Source organism: Siphateles boraxobius, unplaced genomic scaffold (genome assembly GCF_051911475.1).
Source record: "Siphateles boraxobius isolate OS27281-9 unplaced genomic scaffold, OSU_SipBor_1 204, whole genome shotgun sequence".
In the NCBI taxonomy this organism is placed as follows: domain Eukaryota; kingdom Metazoa; phylum Chordata; class Actinopteri; order Cypriniformes; family Leuciscidae; genus Siphateles; species Siphateles boraxobius.
The window spans coordinates 546,249-572,161 of record NW_027508816.1 but is presented as its reverse complement, the minus strand read 5'-3'; the positions used below and the strand labels follow the sequence as shown (position 1 = coordinate 572,161).

The 25,913-nt window shown below is 42.8% G+C and overlaps 1 protein-coding gene across 5 annotated transcripts; it reads left to right on the top strand.

Moving 5' to 3' along the window:
• The first annotated feature begins 264 nt into the window (after positions 1-264).
• Positions 265-24,472, top strand: ston1 (stonin 1). 5 transcript variants are annotated; one of them, XM_077237540.1, is made up of 5 exons: positions 265-374; positions 649-743; positions 14,147-15,982; positions 18,205-18,407; positions 22,730-24,472. In XM_077237540.1, exons 3-5 carry the CDS (start codon positions 14,176-14,178, stop codon positions 22,793-22,795), a joined length of 2,076 nt encoding a protein of 691 aa, XP_077093655.1. In that variant the 5' UTR covers positions 265-374; positions 649-743; positions 14,147-14,175; the 3' UTR covers positions 22,796-24,472. The 5 variants fall into 5 exon arrangements, with proteins under 5 accessions (XP_077093655.1, XP_077093659.1, XP_077093657.1 ...); XM_077237544.1 differs by lacking the exons at positions 18,205-18,407; positions 22,730-24,472 and adding an exon at positions 18,071-18,193; XM_077237542.1 differs by lacking the exon at positions 649-743 and having other exon boundaries at positions 276-374.
• The last annotated feature ends 1,441 nt before the right edge of the window (positions 24,473-25,913 follow it).

Here is a 25,913-nt window from a genome sequence, read left to right as displayed (position 1 = left end):
TTCATCTAAAACATCTACAGTAAAAAAAAAGTTTTGGGAGCTGATGTTCTTCCGTTCGCCTAATTATGATTCTTACTACAGCGAGGGATGAGCTCATGAATAATAATTTGCTCATTGTGACGTTATGCTAACCTAAATAAGAATAGTCGCTCATGAATATTGACACAATGCTGAAGGCTTATCTCTTAAATATTAATGAGGATATTATGACGTTGACTGGTCGCCGTCCAATGGTGAAGACCTGCTTTATGATAATCCTTCGTCATAGTAGAATCGCGGAATCCGCTTCCCGTCGGGATGTTTTCGCTCCCGTTATTTCTGCCATTTTGAGAAAATAGCGTTTCTGCACTGGATCATACATCTAAAATCATGAGGTGACAAAAGATTTCAAACAAACACACACAACCAATGTTTCCACTTGTGCTTCAGTTGTTTGTTGTTGTTTTATGTTGTTGTGAAGTTTCTGCAAACAAAGAAACAGCGAATCTCAGAGTTAAAGCGGCTCTGAGTTCATCAGAAATCATATTTAATCTTCACCGCGAGGAAACGTCAAGACTTTGATGACGATTATAGTTCCAGTCGTTAGACTGTCGCGATAACAGTGACACTGAATTGATGTAATCCTGTTTGATGTAAAATCTTTTTCAGCTCATCAGAGAAAAACAGACTCAAGTGAAGTTCATGTAAAACTGCATCATAGAACAAGATGATGACAGGATTCATAAACTGAGGAAACTTTCAGGGTAAGTTTGCAAACTTATCTCGAGATAAACAAACAATATATAACGTTAATTCTGATCCACAGTCAGTCATCAGAAACAGGTTCTAGTCTCTTAACTGAAGTACAGAAACAGGAAAAGTGAAAATCCTGATCAGTTTCAGCACCGCATTTCTACGGACCTAACGTAGTTTTTGTTATTGTTGTTATTATTTTACACCACTTATTCAGTAGGCTACTGTATTGGTTAATGATATTCAGAAAAGACTGTTAATTATTTAAATGTAATTAACATATTCTCCTAACCCAAAACATTCCGTTGATAACCCTCTTGAAATATTGAGCCTAATTTGTTTCAATATATGAGCCACATTCTGGTTTTAAATTCTTGGAAAGAAAGAGCTGAATTTGCCACGATGAAGTTATTTTCTGTGCATGTTTTCCTTTCATTGGTGGCGCTAACACAAAATCAGAAGGTGTCTAGAAATGGTATTGCAGGATTCTACTATTGGTAACCCAAGCCATCACAGGACACAACAGGCAGATATTCAAAAAGTTCAAATATTCGGAGTAGGCCTATTCCTGAGCCAAACGATAGATTTGTGTGAGGAACTAACCCAACCGTCATGTGATTCCCGTTTCCAGCATTAAAGCATTAAGATCCGCTCTGTTCTTCACATGCAGATCTCATACGGCTTCAGGAGAACAACACGAGATGCTTGCTTCTGCAATTATTTCTTAATCTGATCTTTTAATCAGCTTTTTTTATTTATTACTGTGAATAAGAATTATATTGTTTGATGCCAAAAATGTCAAAAAGAAAGCTGAACTAAAAAATAATCATTGCTTGAAAAGATAATTATTAAGAAATTAAAATATTTTTATGTTTAGCCATTTTGCTCCCACATTTCTTGTAAGGTGAGACGTATCACATGTATTGTTGAGCACAACTTATTTTTCAACCCTATTAGAAGAAAATAAACAAAACCCTAGGCATTTATTTGAAACTGGTTAAACTAACGATAAATGAAGCTTCAAGCCCAGAAGTTTCCAAGAAACACAGCAGAAATGACTTTATGACCTTCTTAACTTACAGGATTGATAATATTAGGGACAAAATTATAACTATGCAACCGTCTACTACAGCATCGCATCAGACAGTGCAGTGTAGTCTCACTGACGAAAAATTCCATTAATTATTTGCTATAGGAGAGGAAGAATTTTATAAACTCGTTAAATCATCTAAATCGACAACATTTATGTTAGACCCTATACCGACTAAACTACTGAAAGAGATGCTTCCAGAAGTCATAGATCCTCTTCTTAACATCATTAATTCGTCTTTGTCTCTAGGATACGTACCAAAAACCTTTAAGCTGGCTATGATTAAACCGCTTGTTAAAAAAACGCAACTTGATCCTACAGAATTAGTCAATTACAGGCCGATCTCAAATCTACCTTTTCTATCAAAGATACTAGAAAAGGCAGTATCCTCACAACTGTGTTCCTTTCTTGAAAGAAATGGTATCTGCGAGGATTTCCTGTCAGGATTTAGACCGCACCATAGCACTGAGACTGCTCTCATTAGAGTCACAAATGATTTCCTCTTATCATCCGATCGTGGTTGTATCTCTCTATTAGTGTTACTTGATCTTAGTGCTGCATTTGATACTATCGACCACAACATTCTTTTTAAAAGACTCGAAAATTATGTTGGCATTAGTGGAATTGCACTAGTATGGTTTAAATCATACTAACCCTAACCCTGTTATCAGTTTGTAGCAGTAAATTAAGAGATGTCTTATCGATCACAAGTTCAGAATGGTGTACCACAAGGCTCAGTACTAGGACCGCTGCTGTTTACTCTGTACATGCTGAAGTCCTGAAGTGTCACTAGTCTCTCCCCTGTGAAGGCCTCCTTCCCTTTACCTCTGTACTGATCAGTATCGGTATAATTCCGGTTTGCGCGGCTTCTCAGAGCGGGCTGTTTACACCTGGCCACTTCAAGTGTTTTTGTGGTCTGATAGCAGACGTGGTCGTGAAAAGGCCCGGTGTAAATGCCCTCTGCAACGCATTGGAGACGGATTTAAATCCAATTGCTTAAACCACTTCAGGAGGTGGACTGGGTCGCATTCCAGATCAAACTGGACAAGTGCAAATGCATCTGGTTGTTGAAACCACATATGTAAATTGGACTCCTCCCAACAATGCTAAACAATAAACGTGTGAGAGCGTGTAGGCTATGTCATGTTATATTCATTATATGACGAAGCTATGGCAATGCGCAAAACCGCAGATTAGCATTTATTCATTAAGCCAACGTGCAAACTATCGCAAATCAAAGTGAAAGTAAATCGCAGACGCTTAACACACAATCATCTTCGTTAAAAGTAAAGAAACAAAATGATCTTACCAGTGCTGTTGCCGCTCTCTCTTATTGCGGTCTTTGATTTTGAAATTAGCTGATGATCAATAAAATGCAGCTCATTACTGTTGCTTTCGGTGACCTGAACTCCATTAAATCTGCAAATAGCGCGGAATTATATCCGTTTTGCGAAAACACATTTATGTGACCAGGTGTAAATGGAATCATTTTGATAAATCAGATAGCTATCCGATCTCAGAAAACTCATGGAGTGTCCAGGTGTAAACGGCCCCATTATGAGCTGTCTGTCAGCATCTGTATCATTTTCTGCTAATAAATTGCAAATTGTGGCATTTTGCAAAGCAGTCTCATCTCTTGTGTTTTTATGAATGACGTCGGCGACTAGTCAACGTCGACTCGACTTTGATGTCATAACAGTCGACTGTTATGTCGTTCTGAAGTCGTTCAACCCCTACAACACGCTAGTATCTCGCTAGCCTGTTAACCTGCCATCCGTGCTTGCAGCCTTCTTTATTTCAAAAGGTAGGATCAGTCAAACAACACTGTGAGTCATGTCATCATCTCCTCTTATTGTGACTTGCACTTCATGTAACATGTATAGCATAGCCTTCTCTGTCAGCACAGGGTTTACATGTGATAAATGCAGGGACACAGTCAGGCTTACGGAGAAGATTTTAGAACTAGAGATACGCATCCAAACTTTAATCGTGGATAGTAAGAGTGCAAGGGCTTTGGATACTGCTTTGGATGTGACTAGTTTAGTAAACTCTGTACATTGTTCGGTTCGGGCTGTAGAGTCCGTGCAGCAGGGCAATTGGGTGATCATGAGACGCTGTAGTCGTGGGACAAAACACCACTCTTCCGTTCAGATTACCATAATTAATAGATTCTCCTCACTCAGTGAAACACCCACTGAGATCCTGTTGAAAGTGCCCAGTTATTGGCGATTCTATTACACGGAACGTGAAAATAGAGACACCAGCCACCATAGTCACATGTTTGCCGGGAGCCAGAGCGCCTGACATTAAAGCAAATTAAAAAGTGCTGGCTAATGCTAATCGTAAATTCTCTTAGATTATTATTTACCTGTGATGGTGCTGCTCTTCTCTATAGTAAAATGGCACATAGTCTTAGAGTTCAAACATGACAATCTGGGGCTCAGGTCAGGAAGCAGACAAACTGGCTAAACCGACCGTCTGCTAGCTGTCTCACGTCACCAAGGTCAGATAAATCCCATCACATAGAGCCTCTTTCACCTAGATATCATTACATAGAGACTGTTTCTGTTCTCCAAATTAGGAAATACAAAGAACTCCCAAACCCATTGATTGATGTTCAACAAATAAAAAACAGATATAATACAAATGAACAAATGATAAAGCTTGGGTTGCTGAATATCCGATCCCTTACTTCAAAAACACTTATTGTTAATTATATGATTACAGACTATAACCTAGATGTGCTGTGTTTGACAGAAACCAAACAATAACATTACTTTAAATGAGTGCACCCCCCAAGATTACGGTTATAAACATGAACCTCGTCTGAAAGGCAAAGGGGGAGGTGTTGCTGTAATTTATAGTAATATCTTCAGAATTACTGAGAAGTCTTGTTTTAAATATAAATCTTTTGAAGTGTTGGTGCTCAATGTAACATTATCTAGTGTAAATGATAAATCACGTTTAAAATTTGTGCTGGCTACTGTATACAGGCCACCAGGACACCATACAGACTTTATCAAAGAAGTTAGTACTGGTCCCAGATAAAGTCCTAGTTGTTGGTTCATAAATTCATCTTTGTCATTAGGATACATACCAAAAAAGTTTAAGCTGGCTGTAATTTAACCGCTTTTTAAAAAAACACAACTTGATCCTATAAAATTAGTCAATTACAGGCCGACCTCAAATCTACCTTTTCTGTCAAAGTAAAGTCAAGTCCAGTCACCTTTATTTATGTAGCACTTTTTACAATACAGATTTTATCAAAGCAGCTTCACAATGATAACATGAAAATAATGCATCAAAGTTTGTTTCTAGAAGAAAATTATGTCATTGTCCACCTTAAGTAAGGCAGATCAATAATATTGTTTTATATTAAATGTCCCCAACTAAGCAAGACAAAAGCCAAGGCAACATTGGCAAGGAACTTAAACTCCATCAGTGACAGAATGGAGAGTAAAATCTTGGGAGAACCCAGGCTCAGTCGCTCAGTTCTCCTATGGCCAACGAACGAACAGTGTATGATTATGATTCAGGCAGCATTAAAGGTCAGATTGGATCAGAACTTTCACAATATTTATCCAGTTCATCTGGTTGGAGGACAGAGTCATCACGCCAGTATCGAGACGAGTTTGTTGAGGATCAGTGCCGATGGCTGTCGTGTTGATGAGGCCTTCACAGGGCTGATGAGGTTGGCACTTCAGCGATGCGTTGTGGTCGTGTCTAGGCGCAGGTCCACCATCTGATCTGGATACGGTCTGGATACGGCTGACTTTAGTAAACCTCGTATTAAACAGAAAGACTAACATTTGCATAGATGCTATTCTTCTTATGATGTAACAAGTACATCGGGTGTTATAGGAAGTGTCCCCGGTTCTGGTTATTAAATAAGAGATATAGCGCTAAAATCTGTTGTTTTTTAAATCAAGCTGAGCGCTCTTTTTAGGTGCTATCAGTTGCATGGATACAGTGTCTTTGCGGCTCGCGCACAGTCTTCACTGTGACGCTCGCTTCTATCTATCGCCGTTGCGGAGACTCTCTATTCGTTGCGGAGACTCTCTACTCTGCACAGTTTGACCAGCGGGCAGCGGCCGTACACCAGTCCGCCGGATGGGGTGTTGCTAAGAACCTGCAATGTATAACTATCAGACCGGCCCTCGCGGCCTCGAAACACTACGGACCCACTGGGAAAAGTCCCGACTCTCCCGATTGTCACTCCGCTACTGACCGGCGGCCACAGTGTCACTTGCACTCGCACATGCAGCCATCTCGCTGTAGTGTTTGTCTCATGACAGCTGCAGCTTCTTTGCTGCGTGCGTGAGGAGAAAAAACACACATGTCCATAGGGAGGTACTGGAAGCGTGCGTTGCACATACCAATATGAAATACGTCTCTTACAAATCTGGAACGCGGTCATTCATAGAAGTATCGATACTAATAAATTTAGGAATCGTGACGTTTTTAATTTCCGAGAATCGCAATACTTTTGAAGTATCGGTGCACCGTGCAACACTAATGCAGGGTAACCACCCAGTAGAGCATTACAGTAATCTAGCCTAAAGGTCATGAATTCATGAACTAACTTCTGCATTTTTCATTAAAAGCATATGTTGTAATTTATATATATTTTGAAGATGGAAGAATGTGGTTTTACAGATGCTAGAAACGTGGCTTTCAAATGAAAGATCGGTATTGTAGTGAACTTTTTCCTTGTAGAAAAGTTAGAAGCTCAGACAAGGAGACGGAGGAAGTTTTCCAAGCAGAAGTTCTTTTATTGCTTGTCGGTAGCTGCAGTCATTCCAACATCGTCTGACTTCTTGAGTCAAACATTGTAATATATATACATTATAAGAGGGAGGGATTACATTGTGATGGTGGAAACTCATATACAGGTTTAGGAACCGGTATTAAAAGAGAGAGGGGAAAACTTATTCAAACCCTGAGACTCCAGAACAGGAGTGACAGGACTATCTCTTGCTAAGACAAAAGCTTAGCGAGAGTCTCCAAGAGTTTCATTAACATGTTTCATTTAACTTACAATAGAAAGAAAACCCGTCAGACAGCTGTATATAGAGACACAGAATAAGACAGGAGATTCGTGCTCCACAGCTGAATGCTAAATTCAAGTTACAGAACTTTCTCAGTTTATATATGAAACTACATTAAACATTTGACAAAGTTGTATTCCTTCAGTATCAAAGAGCACACACACACACACACACACACACACACACACACACACACACACACACACACACACACACACACACACACACACAGGTTCCTAACCGACGAAGAGGACTTGACAGAGCAGCCATCAAGTGTTAGACAGTATTCTGGGTTAATATGTGCAGAGGTTTTTTGTCCAATAATTAGAAACTCTGTGTTTTCAGAATTAAGTAGTAGGAAATTACCAGTCATCCAAATTTTTATATCAGCTATGCATTCCGTTAATTTTCTGAATTGGTGTGTTTTGTCAGGGCAAGAAGAAATAACAGTGAAATAACTGGGGCTGGAATACCATTTTTTGAGCTTCGAAGTTTCCGTAGTAATCAACATCGAATATTCAAAGGTTTGGAGGTAAATAAAAAAATAATAATAAACATGGCTCAAACATCCATTCCATAACAGACATGCGTGTTTATCTGAGCACTTCTGTCAAAGAAACAATACTAATGCCTGTAAAGCATTGAAATAAATATCAGTAAATAATGGTTACTTAAATAATATAATAAAGTTGGTTTTTTTCACATTCGTTTTATATTTCCACACAAAGACGCATGATATAGCCTAAGCCTACCGCTCTGCGCTGAGAGGGATCAGGGATGTGGGACACGAGCAGGAAAGAGACCATCTCTATTCTAATATCTTCATGTTTTCTACTTGTTGTAAAAGAGTGAATTTTATCAACCTCAGTGTCAAGACATTTACAGGTCCTTCTCAAAAAATTAGCATATTGTGATAAAGTTCATTATTTTCCATAATGCAATGATAAAAATTAAACTTTCATATATTTTAGATTCATTGCACACCAACTGAAATATTTCAGGTCTTTTATTGTTTTAATACTGATGATTTTGGCATACAGCTCATGAAAACCCAAAATTCCTATCTCAAAAAATTAGCATATCATGAAAAGGGTCTCTAAACGAGCTATTAACCTAATCATCTGAATCAACAAATTAACTCTAAACACCTGTGCAATGAATCTAAAATATATGAAAGTTTAATTTTTATCATTACATTATGGAAAATAATGAACTTTATCACAATGTGCTAATTTTTTGAGAAGGACCTGTAGGCTATGTTTGATTTTGCGCTGCCAGAGAAATCAAAACTAAAATCACATGTGTGTGTGAAACGCGCTTTACAAATAAATTTGACGTGCCTTACCAAGTCTAATAACAAGCAAAAGCTGTGTTAAAAAGAATTTGACATGCAAGTAAAAGGTTAGGCTACCTGTCCTACAGGGATTTCTTCTACTTTAGGCTACCACAGTAAAGAATGCAAATATAATAGGCCTAATTAAAAGCGAAACAAAGGAAGAAACATTTATAATCCTCTGCAAAAATGGGTGAGACGTGAGTGAAGATTTGAGAAAAGAAACAAGATTCCATGTCCGGTGGAATAACTAATTGAATATTGTTAAATACTAATAATCGGGAGACCAGATCGCAAACCAGAATACAAAGCCGATAAAGCTTACATTTTTATGGGCTCTAATTGCTATAATTCAATGTTAGGCTGCATAGATTAGATCAGCCGGAACCGGGAACACTTCCAATAAATCCTGATGTACTTTGTATATCATAAGAAGGATGGCGTCTACGCTAATATTAGTTTCTCTGTTTATCCCGAGGTTTACCGCATTCCGCCGGATCCAGGCCATATCCAGAGCTGATGAAGGACCTGCGCCTGGACACGACGACAACGCATCCCTGAAGTGTCCCTAGTTTCTCCCTAGTGAACGCCCCCTTCCCTTTACCTCTGTACTCATAAAACGTTGTCGGGATAATTCCGGTTCACGTGGCTACGCGAAAGTGATAAATGATTCTTTATTATACATTTTTAAGGCCAGACAAGTAGTTTTTTAAGGGTTGGTTTGTAAAGAAGGACTACACGCCAGCGCACATATATTCAAACACGCATACCTATAGACTAAACATGTGATGCGCATGTGCACACCGTCGACATTTTTGCGGGTTTACGTTTTTGAGGTTCGCGCAGAGATAACCTTCTTTCTTTTTTTTCAAGGCTTCCACTTTGGAATCTATTTTAGGTTATCTACAATAACTTTATTGTTAGCTGCTGTAAAGCCAAAACAATCTCTGTTACTGTAATTTCCTATTACCGTATTTTCCGCACTATAAGGCGCACTTAAAAGCCTTTAATTTTCTCAAAAAACGACAGTGCGCCTTATAATCCGGAGCGCCTTATATGTGGATCAATTGGTTAATAACGCTCCGCGTTATTAAATTCGCCAGCGAACTCGCGCTCGTGTCAATCTTATGCCCGCTCTGTCACACGGCCAGTTCAACCTCGTATAAATCAGGTTATGTGTGTAAGTCACGTGCCTGCTCACGAGCGCTCACTCTTACTAACAGACATACGAACAGACACACTGTCCCCGGCGCTGCTCGCGCGTCACAGAATGTTCATAAAGCGTTCCCCGTTCACAGTAACCGGGTCGTCTCATTCAATACAGCCAGCTGTTGCTGTCAGCGAGCTGCCGCACATGAATACTCATATGAGTACAGTACACTTACAGTAATGTAAGTTACGTGCCCGCCCCAGTGCGCTCACGCTTACTAATAAACGCCTCGCCTCCGGCGCCGCGCACTCGCTACAAAGCTCTCAGAAAACGTTCCCTGTTCAAGCCAAGGTAAGCGGGCGTCATATATGAAACAGCTTGCCATGGCTGTCAGCGAGTCGCCGCACATGAATACTCATATGAGTCAGGCTACGAATGTAAGTTACGTGCCCGCCCCAGCGCGCTCACGCTTACTGATAAACGCATCTTTATTAATATTACTTACTAATAGCACTAATAGCACATTAAATAGCACATCTAGTGGATGCATAACGCAAACCCAGTCAAACGTTTGACCGCAGTATCTTATGCGCCTTATAATCCGGTGCGCCCTATATACAGTTAATGTTCTAAAATAGGTCATTCATTGAAGGTGCGCCTTATAATCCAGTGCGCCTTATAGTGCGGATAATACGGTATCACTGTAAAGCTGCTTTGAAACAATCTATATTGTTACTAGCGCTATATAAATGAAGGTGACTTGACTTGTTGAGTGTAGAAGGTGTCCAACATTGCACATGTTTTGGTTTGGGCTGAAGTACATCATCCGAGTGTGTAGTGCACTAGAGCGTAGTGTACTCTACACAAGTGTGTGTTAATGAACTGAACCACAGAAGTAAAATATCTGTCTGACACCCAGTCTCATCATGACGTCTATGAATGAGCTGTGGGACGGAGGGCTGGTGTTTCCGGTGTTTATCCCTCTGTCCCTGAGGAATTCTGTCAGGAATTCTAGGATTCTTCTGGAGCCGTTCAATGAGACTCACACTGTTGCTTTTTTTTTTTAGCTGCTGACTTCAGTATTTCTGTCCCACCTACACCTTCTCATCCCATTTACAGACTCCATACTGAGCAAACTGAGCCCTGTGGATGTTTCTCATTGCAGACTGATCTCATGAAATGGCGTATGTATGACACGCCAATTCGTATTTCCATTTTTGGCGTGCTATCAACATGCATAATCGCTTTTCAGCGTGTTTATCAACGCCTTTGACTTAACGTTATATTACTGTATTATGTATATATAGATATATGACCTACCCCAACCCCGTCCCTAAACCTACCCGTCACTGGGGTTAATACCAGTTATGAGTGTTCTCCTACCATCCTAGGAAAAAAAAGATCGCTCCACAGATGTAGATATAGATTTTGCTTCGTTTCGCTCGGACATTTAACAGCGTACACATACACGCGGAATCACTCGGACATTTAATGGCGTAGACATACACGCAAAAGATTTCGGCGTGGACATACACGCGGATAACTCAAAATGCGTATAGATAACACGCCACTTGACTTGAAAGTGGCGTGTATGTTTACGCAAAGTCATGATGTCATGTTGCTCATTGAGCCCATCGTCATCCACCTGAAGTTCAGTTCCAGAGAGTAGGTTAACTTACATCACATAAACCCTGAACTCTCTGTCGATTAACCCAGACCTTGCTGATCGGTTACCTGTTCCAGTGAAAACACAAAGACATTCCCAGCAGAGAATGTGCACCATACTTCTTAGGGGTGGTGAAAAAAATCGATTATTGATTAATCGCGAATATGTTATGGACGAGTATGAATCGATTATTAAATCTTCAAAAATCGATTTTTTATTTATTTAAAAAAAAATTGCATTACTTTATTTTGTAAAAAAAATTATACCGGAAGTTGAACATCACGAACGCGCCCAGTTCCAGTTAGCAAGCGCGTGTAACGCACTGTCTATGGAGTAACCAGCCAGAGCGAGTTAGAGCAGGTGTGTAAAAGCCTGTTTGATCCTATTTACAATCGTTTTTGATTGCAGAGTGCCGTAGCGCAAGCACTACCTCTCGCTCGTTCCTCTCTCTCTCGCGCGCTCTTACCCTCATATGAGGCGCCGTTTAGGGCTTATATCAAACTTGATTCACGCACACATAATATATGAAACACTTGCATACACATATATTAAGTAGTCAAACATGCATGTATACTGCTGAATGCTCAAACAAATACATATGAAATGCACAACGACACACCTAAAGTCGCTCACGCACATACACGCAAACTCTACACACACGAGATGCGCGCACATGCAAACTCTCCACCCACATAGCCTACTCATATGAGACACGCGTGGCACACACAAACTCTCCACGCACATATGAGACATGCGCGCACACACTCATATGAGACGCGCGCGCGCACATAAACTCTCCACGCACATACTGACGCGAGCACACACACACACAAACTCAATGAGACGGAGACACAAACTCGCGCACAAACTCAATGAGACGGAACACACACAAACTCTCCGTGCACATACTCATATCATATGAGACGCTAGCACACACACACACAAACACACACACACACAGACACACAAACTAGCGCACATACTCATCTGAGACGCATGCTCACACAGTACATGATATGATTCTCAGTGTGAACAGAAATCACACATTGGTAAGTGCATTTTTTGTTAACAGAGACAGTCCATTGCTTTTATTGTTTTTGGTTGTTTTGTTCATTTAAATAGTCTTTAGAAATAAAAGTTTATTGGTCTTTGAAAAGGTGTACCTTCATTATTATGCCATTATCATTATTTTAGAAGAAAATGGTCTCAGAACGACTTTATTATCAATATTATCGTTTATCGCAATAATTTCTTGGACAATTTATCGCCCAGCAAGATTTGTTATCATGACAGCCCTATAGGTGTTACTGAAGTTACAGTAAGTTGTTCAAAAATGTTCATTTTGTCTTCTTAATGATTAAATTGGACAATTTTCTTCTAGAAAGGTGTTCAGGTGGAGAGAAAACCTTTTCTTTACCTTGATATGTTTCGACTGCAACCTGCAGTCTTCCTCCACCTGAACAACACCTTGTCTTTCTAGAAGAAAATTTTCCAATTTCTACAGTATGTTGGTTCTGATCTACTTCCTAAAGGAAATAAGCCTTTCATTTATTTGTTATTGTTTAGTTCAACTTGATGAGTCACAACACAATGTGATGTATTCATTTCTGTGTTCTACAGAACATACGCTACATACAAATAATTCTTAAGTTATAACTACACGACACAGAAAGTGCTTTGAGTTGTTGTTACTCAATAAAAGAGTTAAGTAATTCAGCAGCTGACTTTTTTTGATACTGCAATCACTTTGTAGTGTATTTTCGTTTACTGATGTGAAATGGAAAATCAATAATCGCTAATCGAGAATCGTTAATAATCGAAAATTGACTGTAATTGAATCGGGACTTCACTAATCGTAATCGAATCGAATCGGGAAATCAGACAGATTAATCACCCCTAATTATACTTCTACTGTCTTCTGTTCTTTAATGCTGGTTTACAATCTTAATGTACAGCTCCACCTACTGGACGATTGTGCAATCTTTTTTTCTCTCTCTTTTTTCTCTTTTTCCCTTTCTTCATGGAATACTTTAGTGGTGTGAAACTAGATGTTTTTAATTACTGTGATTACTGTGACTAGATTTATATTTGAAACTGAATACCATGCATTTACAAGAACGTTTACTTGTTCTGATCATCAATTACATTGTGCTCATACTGAAAAGTCAGAAGAGAACTCCTGCTTATCACTGTAAAGCTGCTTTGAAGCAAACTCTATTGTATAAAGCATTAGCTATATAACTAACTAAACATGACTTGCCAAAGTACAGTATGTTCCTCATTTGTGTAGTACAGTGGTCCCAAACTCGGCTCCTGAGTTTAGTTCCAGCTCATCCGCCTTGAAGATCCTAGTAAACCTGAGGCCCTTGATTAACAAGATACAGTGTGTGTTTTATTAGGGTTGGAGCTGAACTCTGCAGGCCTGTGGGCCTCCAAGAGTTTGAGACCATAGTCTAGTAGTTATAACTATAGATGTGTCATATTTAATCTTTTTAAGACCAATTCACACTGTACCATCAGACGCCCACCATTCCCCGACCCAACAGACCAGCGCTAACAGACGCTGACGGATCCAACAAAACCCAACGAGGTGTCTAACGGTGTCTATTGGTGCACTGTGAACTGGCCTTAAGTCTTCGAAGTCAATCAGTTGATTAACGTGACAATCCTTCAGTGCCCGGTGTGTGTGACTCTCTCCAGAGTATGTGTGTGTACCAACTCCTGCGAAAACTTCAGATGAAGCAAACTCTGAATCAACGTGCACCAATGTTTCATTTTTCTAAATGTCAATCATTTGTTAACAAACAAGTATTCATTACTTCAATGAGCTCATTGTTTTTTGCCTTAAATTATTACATTGTTTAAATTAATACATATTTTGCTAACTGTGATTTTTTATATGTACATTTCTGAAATTCCAGATCACTCTAAATTGTACATTGTAAAGCTGCTTTAAAACGAAGTGTATTGTGAAAACCTCTATACAAATAAATGTAATTGAATTGTTCAGGACCAAACAACATAGTTGGAACAATGACAACATTAGCAGACCATTCAAGCTGGTTTGAATCTCTTTTTTTAAATGTGTAAGTACCTAATTTGTGTCTGTCTCTTTGTATTTCTGCAGAAGACTGTAGAATAAAGAAGAGTAAAGCGATGTGCTCCACCAATCACCCAGCCAACTGGGTTACGTTTGATGATGAAGCGACGACCTTCTCCTCACCCCCGAAATCCCTGAACTCTCCTGGATCGAGCTCCGGGTCAATACCTCGGCCCAACGGCTTGAAACTTGTTCTTCCATCTTTGGGGAGTGAATCATGGATCTTCAGCTCTGCCATAGAATCTCCTTCACTGGAGTTTGGGCTTAACGGGAGTTCCCAGGTGCCGAGCAATACTCCGAGGTGCACTCCGGTGGGATCGACGCCCACAGCGCCGGACTTCTCCCGCTGTTTGACCAGCTTCTCCCAAAAAGATTCAATGGGAAACACTGAAGGCACTGGTTCCCTCAAAGCATCCCAAGATGAGCCAGGCCATTTCAACCCCTTCTGGGGGGAAGAAGAAGAACATAAACGATTGTCCTGGACCTCATCATCAGACTCAGACTCTGGACCCAGTTTGCCCCGGTTCTTCATCCGCACCAAAGATGGTGACCAGCCGACCCAAGACCACCTTCAGTACTCCTACTCCTATATCTGCCATAAACTGGAGCAGCTGAGGACCGAGGAGAAGCAGCTGGATGGAAATGATGTGAAGGTGGACCGAGAGAGTCGACCCTCAGGTGCTGGGAAAGATAAAGCGATAAAGAGATGTCTGTCCTCCTTCGTCCCACAGGGGTTGTTCCTCAGTCAGAGGAGGCACGGCTGGTCCCTGATGCTGCGGATCCCAGAGAAGAAGAACCGCATGTCGTCACGTCAGTGGGGTCCGGTGTACCTGCGGCTGTGTCCCGGGGCCCTGCTTCAGCTCTTCTATGAGCAGGGCCTGGAGAAGCCCTTCCGAGAGCTCCAGTTGCACGCCTACACCCGCCTCTCGGCCCTAAAGTTGGAGAGATATGGCGAGCCACGCAGGATCGCCACAGTCAAGCTGGAGCACGTATCCTACACCGAGAGAAAGCGCTACCACCCCAAGCTCGAGGTGACCCACGAACCGGAAGTGGAGCAACTGTTGAAGTTCGGCACCACAGAATACGGAGACTTGGAGGACTTGCTAGCCTCAATAGAAGAAGAGCTAAACCGCCTGCCAGTGCCTCATCTACAGCACAAGCACTATGAGGAGCAGGAGCTGTCGTTGCAGATCTCGGACCGGGTCTGGATGAGGCGAGATCAGGACGGGGCTACTCTTGAGTGCTCAGCCATTACTCAGATCCACTGTTTGGCGTTCCTGAACGGAGCGGTGGAATGTTTCCTCACACTAAATGACCTCGGGCTCCTCAGACAAGTTCCTGCATACAGGTCAGATGAGGACGAGGTGTGGATGGAGATCACAGACTACAGTCTCCATGGGTGTGTGAGAGAGGCAGAGTTTAAGGAGAAGCGTGTGATGAGGTTCAGTCCTCCTGACGGGTGTCGAGTGGAGCTGATGCGCTTCAGGACGGCCTCGCTATGCTATGAGGATCCGCCGCTCTCCACTAAAGCCCTGCTGACGGTGCAGGGAGCCTGTATCCAGCTCCAGGTCTTCCTCAATGTCCTGCTGGGTTTCCCTCATCCCACAGGAGGCTCAGAGACTGTATGTGAGAACGTAGTGGTCCGAGTGCCGTTCCCGGGGGATTGGGTGAAGGTGCCGAACAGCATGTCTCTGCTGCGACAGAAATCCCTTAAGGCTCGCATGAACCGAAACACGTGTCTGGGCTCGGCCCATGTGGCGGAGTCTCCGTCGGTGATGCACGTGTCTGTCGGAGCCGCCAAATATGAGAACGTTCATCGAGCCATTGTGTGGAGAATCGACCGGCTCCCGCCCAAGAATGTGGGTAAGAAAACAGAACATTACTCCTTCTATTTGTGTCAATGGTGGATATAAATGAAATCAAATATAAACATTATATACACAGAACTATGAGGTGAAGGACTTTGAGTCTCCAACTCACCTCAGACATACAGAAGGAGATCACTGTTCATTTTAAATATTGCACTTAAAAATAAACAAATCATGGACTCGTAATGAAGCAACTCATGTTTGGCAAATGAGTGATCAAAGTTGGGTTGCTTCAATTCTACTATAAGTTTTGAACTTATACTGGATAAAGTCGGACTGAACAGGTTCAATCGGACTCATTAAACCTGTAAAATTCTCTTAGCTTTCGCACATATATGACCCATATTGAGCCGGACGAAGAGCACAGCATCTCTTTCAGACCTGTTTCACCAAACCCATGACTGAATGTCTGCAATTCATCAGAAAGGTTTAAGATTGATCCGGAGAGCTCAAAAAGTATCTTCAATAGCAGAATGTTAATTATAATTTAAAAAAACTAAAATTATGAGCACACATGCAAAAAAAGTTGGTTTTAATAAAGTTAGTTTAAATAAATTTACTTATGAACACGACAGAATTTTCCAGTCAATAGATGTAAATGGGTTTAGTATTGTTCACTGTACAATGATTCGAACTGAGACAAACTTGCCCTTATTATTAAAACGTATAGAGAGAAAAAAAAAAAATATATATATATATATATCCCATTAAATAGCAGTATGTGACTTTATTGGCACATTAAAAACATCAGAACATGTTAGGCACAATTTGATCATTTTTCTGAACTGGTTCACTCAAAAACAGTTTGAAAGAAAAAACATTTTCTGGATTGATGTAAAAAACATCTTTTTTGACTTATGCTTAACTTATCATCATTACATTCAACAAATATTAAGGTCCGGTTAAAACCATCTCAAGTAAATAAAAGATTAGCAACTCATAAATAAATAAATAAAAATACACAATCGTACCTGAATATATACAACTTGAAAAATTGGCAGCATAGCAATAAGTGCATCATAACTCAAGACAAAATGTTCAGTTTATAAGTCAGGGGCCAGTTGCATAAACTGCTAAGACTAGTCTTAAAAGTTAGTCATCACATTTTTTTCTTTTAAACTGTTCATAACTGTTTTAAGTCAGTTATATATAAACGTAGATTGGTCTAATTTGATACTAAAAAGTAAGACTAATTGCCCCTTGACTAACCGCTAGTTGGTAATACTAGAACTTAAGACACAGACTTAACATATTGGCTATGTTTAGGCAGCTGGCCCCTGGTGTGTGGCAGAGTTTAATAGTCTAACAGCTTCTGGAAAGGGTTAGGGTCTTTAACCTGCTCGTCCTAGTTCTGATGCTGCGCAGCCTCCTACCTGAGGGGAGAAGGACAAAAAGTCTGTTGGAAGGAGTCCTTCATAATGCTGGAAGCCCTACTCCTGCATCTGCTGATGTATGTGTCACTGACCACCGGGAGACTGCATCCAATAATCTTCTCTGCCGTCTTAACCATACGCTACAGGGCCTTCCTATCTGAAATTGAGCAGTTCCCGTACCACACTGTAACACAAAAGGTGATGATGCTCTCCACCATACACTTATAAAAAGATGTCTGGACTGTTGTTTCCAGGCCAGCCTGTTTAACCCCCCTCAGAAAGTACAGCCATTGGTGAGCCTTTTTTACCAGGCTGCTGCAGTTGGTTTTCCAGATGAGGTTGTCGTTTATATGTACCCCCAGGTATTTAAATATGAAGTCTGTAGGTAAGAACTACAGATACTGCTTGTGCCGATATAAAACTGATGTGTATCCAGACTCACTGCTGAACTCACAAAAAACATTCTGGTGGGATCTGCTCATGATATTTGATATCGCTAGAGATTTCATGAATATTTACTTTTCTGAGGCAGTTCCTGGTCGCCTCAGCTGAGCCATTACCACTGGCGTGTAATGATGTGTGCGTGAGCCAGCTGTGGATCAGCCTCAGTCACTGGCGTGTAATGGTGTATGTGTGTGAGCCAGCTGTGGATCAGCCTCAGTCACTGGCGTGTAATGGTGTATGTGTGTGTATGTGTGTGTGTGTGTCAGCTGTGGACCAGCCTCAGTCACTGGCGTGTAATGATGTGTGTTTGATGTGCGTCTCAGCTGTGGATCAGCCTCAGTCACTGGCATGTAATGAGATGTAAACTCACAGGTTGTTTGTGTGTGTGTGTGTGTGTCAGCTGTGGATCAGCCTCAGTCACTGGCGTGTAAGCTGGAGTTGTCTTCGGATCAGGAGCTTCCCGAGGGATGGATGCCGTGGGTCAGTGTGGAATGTGAGGTGGCAGGTGTGCTGGCGTCTCAGACTCGAGTGAGATCACTGGGCATCGAGTGTGACGTCCAGCCTCAGAAGCAACTGAGCAGCAGAGCCTACTATCACTGCCAGGTAATGTCACGGGGGACACGACTTCACTCTTGGGGAACACCCCTACACTCGCGGGGAACACCACTTCACTCTTAAGGAACAACACTACACTCACGGGGAACACCACTAGACTCACAGGGAAAACCACTACACTCACGGGAAACACCACTACACTCACGGGGAACACCACTTCACTCTTGAGGAACAACACTACACTCAGGGGGAACACCACTAGACTCACGGGGAACACCACTACACGGAACAACACTACACTCAGGGGGAACGCCACTAGACTCACGGGGGACACCACTTCACTCGCGGGGAACACCACTACACTCTTGAGGAACGCCACTACACTCACGGGGAACACCACTACACTCACGGTGAAACACCACTACACTCTTGAGGAACACCACTACACTCTTGAGGAGCGCCACTACACTCGTGGGGAACACCACTACACTCAAGGGGTACACCACTACACTCGTGGGGAACACCACTACACTCTTGAGGAGCGCCACTACACTCGTGGGGAACACCACTACACTCAAGGAGAACACCACTACACTCGTGGGGAACACCACTACACTCTTGAGGAACACCACTACACTCGTGGGGAACACCACTACACTCGTGGGGAACACCACTACACTCGTGGGGAACACCACTACACTCGTGGGGAACACCACTACACTCTTGAGGAGCGCCACTACACTCGTGGGGAACACCACTACACTCGTGGGGAACACCACTACACTCTTGAGGAACACCACTACACTCGCGGGAAACACCACTACACTCAAGGAGAACACCACTACACTCGTGGGGAACACCACTACACTCTTGAGGAACACCACTACACTCGTGGGGAACACCACTACACTCGTGGGGAACACCACTACACTCGTGGGGAACACCACTACACTCGTGGGGAACACCACTACACTCTTGAGGAGCGCCACTACACTCGCGGGAAACACCACTACACTCTTGGGGAACACCACTACACTCTTGGGGAACACCACTACACTCGTGGGGAACACCACTACACTCGTGGGGAACACCACTACACTCGTGGGGAACACCACTACACTCTTGAGGAACACCACTACACTCGCGGGGAACACCACTACACTCTTAAGGAACACCACTACACTCTTGAGAAACACCACTTCACTCTTGAGAAACACCACTACACTCGCGGGGAACATCACTACACTCACGGGGAACACCACTACACTCTTGAGGAACACCAGTACACTCTTGAGGAACATCACTACACTCACGGGGAACATCACTACACTCACGGGCAACACCACTACACTCACGGGCAACACCACTACACTCACGGGCAACACCACTACACTCACGGGGAACATCACTACACTCACGGGGAACACCACTACACTCACGGGCAAAACCACTACACTCACGGGGAACACCACTACACTCATGGGGAACACCACTTCACTCTTGGGGAACACCACTTCACTCTTGGGGAACACCACTACACTCACGGGGAACACCACTTCACTCTTGAGGAACACCACCACACTCGCGGGGAACACCACTTCACTCTTGAGGAACACCACTACACTCGCGGGGAACACCACTACACTCACGGGGAACACCACTTCACTCTTGGGGAACACCACTACACTCACGGGGAACACCACTACACTCTTGGGGAACACCACTACACTCACGGGGAACACCACTTCACTCTTGAGGAACACCACTACACTCGCGGGGAACACCACTTCACTCTTGAGGAACACCACTACACTCGCGGGGAACACCACTACACTCACGGGGAACACCACTTCACTCTTGAGGAACACCACTTCACTCTTGAGGAACACCACTACACTCTTGAGGAACACCACTTCACTCTTGAGGAACACCACTACACTCTTGGGGAACACCACTACACTCACGGGGAACACCACTTCACTCTTGAGGAACACCACTACACTTGCGGGGAACACCACTTCACTCTTGAGGAACACCACTACACTCGCGGGGAACACCACTACACTCACGGGGAACACCACTACACTCTTGAGGAACACCACTTCACTCTTGGGGAACACCACTACACTCTTGAGGAACACCACTTCACTCTTGAGGAACACCACTACACTCTTGGGGAACACCACTACACTCACGGGGAACACCAATTCACTCTTGAGGAACACCACTACACTTGCGGGGAACATCACTACACTCGCGGGGAACATCACTACACTCGCGGGGAACATCACTACACTCGCGGGGAACACCACTTCACTCACGGGGAACACCACTACACTCAATGGGAACACCACTACACTCGCGGGGAACACCACTACACTCGTGGGGAACACCACTACACTCACGGGGAACACCACTACACTCGCGGGGAACATCACTACACTCGCGTGTAACATCACTACACTCACGGGTAACACCACTTCACTCACGGGGAACACCACTACACTCAAGGGGGAACACCACTACACTCGCGGGGAACACCACTTCACTCACGGGGAACACCACTACACTCGCGGGGAACATCACTACACTCGCGGGGAACATCACTACACTCGCGGGGAACATCACTACACTCGCGGGGAACATCACTACACTCACGGGGAAAACCACTTCACTCACGGGGAACACCACTACACTCAAGGGGAACACCACTTCACTCTTGAGGAACGCCACTACACTCACGGGGAACACCACTTCACTCTTGAGGAACACCACTACACTTGCGGGGAACATCACTACACTCGCGGGGAACATCACTACACTCGCGGGGAACATCACTACACTCGCGGGTAACACCACTTCACTCACGGGGAACACCACTACACTCAAGGGGGAACACCACTACACTCACGGGGAACACCACTTCACTCACGGGGAACACCACTACACTCGCGGGGAACATCACTACACTCGCGGGGAACACCACTACACTCGCGGGGAACATCACTACACTCGCGGGGAACACCACTACACTCACGGGGAAAACCACTTCACTCACGGGGAACACCACTACACTCAAGGGGAACACCACTTCACTCTTGAGGAACGCCACTACACTCACGGGCAACACCGCTACACTCGCGGGGAACACCACTACACTCGCGGGGAACACCACTACACTCACGGGGAAAACCACTTCACTCACGGGGAACACCACTACACTCAAGGGGAACACCACTTCACTCTTGAGGAACGCCACTACACTCACGGGCAACACCACTACACTCGCGGGGAACACCACTACACTCATGGGGAACACCACTACACTCTTGGGGAACACCACTACACTCTCGGGGAACACCACTACACTCTCGGGGAACACCACTACACTCTTGGGGAACACCACTTCACTCTTGGGGAACACCACTACACTCACGGGGAACACCACTACACTCTTGGGGAACACCACTTCACTCTTGGGGAACACCACTACACTCATGGGGAACACCACTACACTCTTGGGGAACACCACTACACTCTTGGGGAACACCACTACACTCTCGGGGAACACCACTACACTCTCGGGGAACACCACTACACTCACGGGGAACACCACTACACTCTTGGGGAACACCACTACACTCACGGGGAACACCACTACACTCTTGGGGAACACCACTTCACTCTTGGGGAACACCACTACACTCACGGGGAACACCACTACACTCACGGGGAACACCACTACACTCACGGGGAACACCACTACACTCGCGGGGAACACCACTACACTCGCGGGCAACACCACTACACTCTTGAGGAACACCACTACACTCACGGGCAACACCACTACACTCACGAGGAACACCACTACACTCTTGGGGAACACCACTACACTCTTGGGGAACACCACTACACTCTTGGGGAACACCACTACACTCTTGGGGAACACCACTACACTCACGGGCAACACCACTACACTCGCGGGGAACACCACTACACTCTTGGGGAACACCACTACACTCTTGGGGAACACCACTACACTCTTGGGGAACACCACTACACTCTTGGGGAACACCACTACACTCTTGCGGAACCCCACTACACTCTTGGGGAACACCACTACACTCTTGGGGAACACCACTACACTCACGGGGAACACCACTTCACTCTTGAGGAACACCACTACACTTGCGGGGAACATCACTACACTCGCGGGGAACACCGCTACACACACCACTACACTAACGGGGAACCCCAGTACACTAACGGGGAACACCACTTCATACTGGACAATTATTCAGTACTGTTTAAATCAGCGCGTTTTACAAACATATTACAAACATAAGATATGAATCTTTTTTCATCCCCAGGTGGAAATGGAGAAGAAGTTGATTGAGACGGAGTGTCAGAAGCGTTCGGGCTGCGCAACACAGTGATGATGAGAAACGGGTCTGATGATGATGAAGATGTTGAGGAACGGGACTGATTTCACCTGCTCTGATGATGATGGTGATGTTGATGATGAAGGGAGATGTTGATGATGAAGATGTTAGTGGTGATGATGATGGTATTGATGATGATGATGATGATGTTGCTCATTACACACAGAAGAGAGAATCGACCCTCAGGCTTAAGGATGAAGATTACTCTGACCGCAGAAGAGCTCGGCAAGATTTAGTTTTAGTTTTACTGCCATTTTTCATTAAGAATTCACATCTGGTACCATTAGGTAAACAAATGTTTATCAAAAGAGAGCTCCGGTCAATTTTAGCATTAGGCTTATTTTTTTGTAAATTTGGAGTGCTGTCAGTACAGAGAACAACAACAAAAATCGGTGTTGCCTACACCGTGTTATCCTCTTTTTAAAATTTGCACCCTGTTGACTTAAATGGGGCAAGTTTTAAACCTGCTTTAGCCTCTTAACATCCTTGATGTGTCATTACAAGTGCACAACCATGTGAGTGATTTTATTCAGAGTGAACACGGTGAATCTGACTGCAGTAGATGTGAAAGATATGAATAAAAGTGATGTTAATTCAGCCAGCTCACATACCTGTATTTACTTCCTATTTTCGGTCGAAATCCACAGTAGTCGATTGTCGAGTGCGCGCACGATCATTGGTAACTAAGCAACAGTGGAGACTCAGACTGTCAGCCGATGACGGTGCTGTGTGGTGTTCTGAGAATAACAGCTCAAATGGAAAGTTCATACGAATCAGATGTTGAACACGAATGATCGCGCGCGACTACTGTGGACTTCGACCGAAAACAGGAAGTAAATACAGATATGTGAGCTGGCTGAATTAACATCACTTTTATTCATATCTTTCACATCTACTGCAGTCAGATTCACTGTGTTCACTCTGAATAAAATCACTCACATGGTTGTGCACTTGTAATGACACATCGAGGATGTTAAGAGGCTAGAGCAGGTTTAAAACTTGCCCCATTTAAGTCAACAGGGTGCAAATTTTAAAAAGAGGATAACACGGTGTAGGCAACACCGATTTTTGTCGTTGTTCTCTGTACTGACAGTACTCCAAATTTACAAAAAAATAAGCTTAATGTTAAAATTGACCAGAGTTCTCCTTTAACCATGAGAAAAAAAAAATATATATTTTTTGAATATTTTAATACCTATAATGGTCTTATCCAGCAAGTTATAGTATTACTGCACTTTACAATTCTCACATTTTTATATGTGTGTGTGTGTGTGTGTGTGTGTGTGTGTGTGTGTGTGTGTGTGTGTGTGTGTGTGTGTGTGTGTGTGTGTGTGTGTGTGTGTGTGTGTGTGTGTGTGTGTGTGTGTGAGAAAAAACAATATGGGACCACAGGTACATACAGATAATATGCATTTGTCTGTCAAATGTTTGCAAAGACATACATTTTACTCATAAATAAAAACGCTGAAACTTCCTTATTTGTGTGCCTGCAAGAAACTTTGGCAAAAGTAAAAACTTAATTAAAATGTGCACATGAAAGGCTAAGGGAATTTTTAATGCAAGGGTCACTTTAGGGCCTATGTAGTTTGTTTCCTAATCTGGTTATTACCATACGTCTATGTATTTACTGTTATTTATGTGGTTTAATAAAATTATATTGTCTCAAGAAAAGTGTGGGTAATAAACAAAGAGTTTCTGTGATGCTAAATGATGAGAAAACGAGTGTTCCGCGCTGTCATTTCTTCTCTCAGTTCATCCCTGTTATTCATTATATATTCAGCCTAATGTTTCCATTCCCTCCATTATCAGTAACTCCATAATCTCTCCCTCTCTCTCTCCTTCTCTCTGTTCCTCTCTCTCACACATAAACAGACACAAAAAAGTACTATGGTACTCCAGAATTTTAAACATAGTAAGCATTTTAAGCACGTGTCATGGTACATGAGAAAACAAAACTAGAGGTATTTCGGATTTCATGGAAGGAGAGCTCGATTGCTTACAGAGAGGCTTTAAAAGCTGCTAGATCTGCTAGATTATTTTTCAACCCTATTAGAAGAAAATAAACATAATCCTAGGTATTTATTTGAAAAAGTGGCTACACTAACGAAAAAGAAAGCTTCAAGCCCAGAAGTTTCCAAGAAACACAGCAGTAATGACTTTATGAACTTCTTCACTTATAAGATTGATAATATTAGGGACAAAATTATAACTATGCAAGCGTCTACTACAGCATCGCATCAGGGAGTGCATTATAGTCTCCCCGAGGTAAAATTTGATTCATTCATTGCCATAGGAGAGGAAGAACTTTGCAAACTCGTTAATTCATCTAAATCGACAACATGTATGTTAGACCCTATACCGACTAAACTACTGAAAGAGATGCTTCCAGAAGTCATAGATCCTCTTCTTAACATCATTAATTCGTCTTTGTCTCTAGGATACGTACCAAAAACCTTTAAGCTGGCTATGATTAAACCGCTTGTTAAAAAAACACAACTTGATCCTACAGAATTAGTCAATTACAGGCCGATCTCAAATCTACCTTTTCTGTCAAAGATACTAGAAAAGGCAGTATCCTCACAACTGTGTTCCTTTCTTGAAAGAAATGATATCTGCGAGGATTTCCAGTCAGGATTTAGACCGCACCATAGCACTGAGACAGCTCTCATTAAAGTCACAAATGATTTCCTCTTATCATCCGATCGTGGTTGTATCTCTCTATTAGTGTTACTCGATCTTAGTGCTGCATTTGACACTATTGACCACAACATTCTCTTAAATAGACTAGAAAACTATGTTGGCATTAGTGGAATTGCATTAGCATGGTTTAAATCATATTTATCTGACCGCTATCAGTTTGTAGCAGTAAATGAAGAGATGTCTTATCGATCACAAGTTCAGTATGGCGTACCACAAGGCTCAGTACTAGGACCGCTGCTGTTCACTCTGTACATGCTACCTTAGGAGATATCATTAGGAAACATGGAATTAGCTTTCACTGTTATGCTGATGATACTCAGCTCTATATTTCTTCCAAACCTAACGAAACTCACCAATTCACAAAATTATCAGAATGCATAGTTGATATTAAAAATTGGATGACTAGTAATTT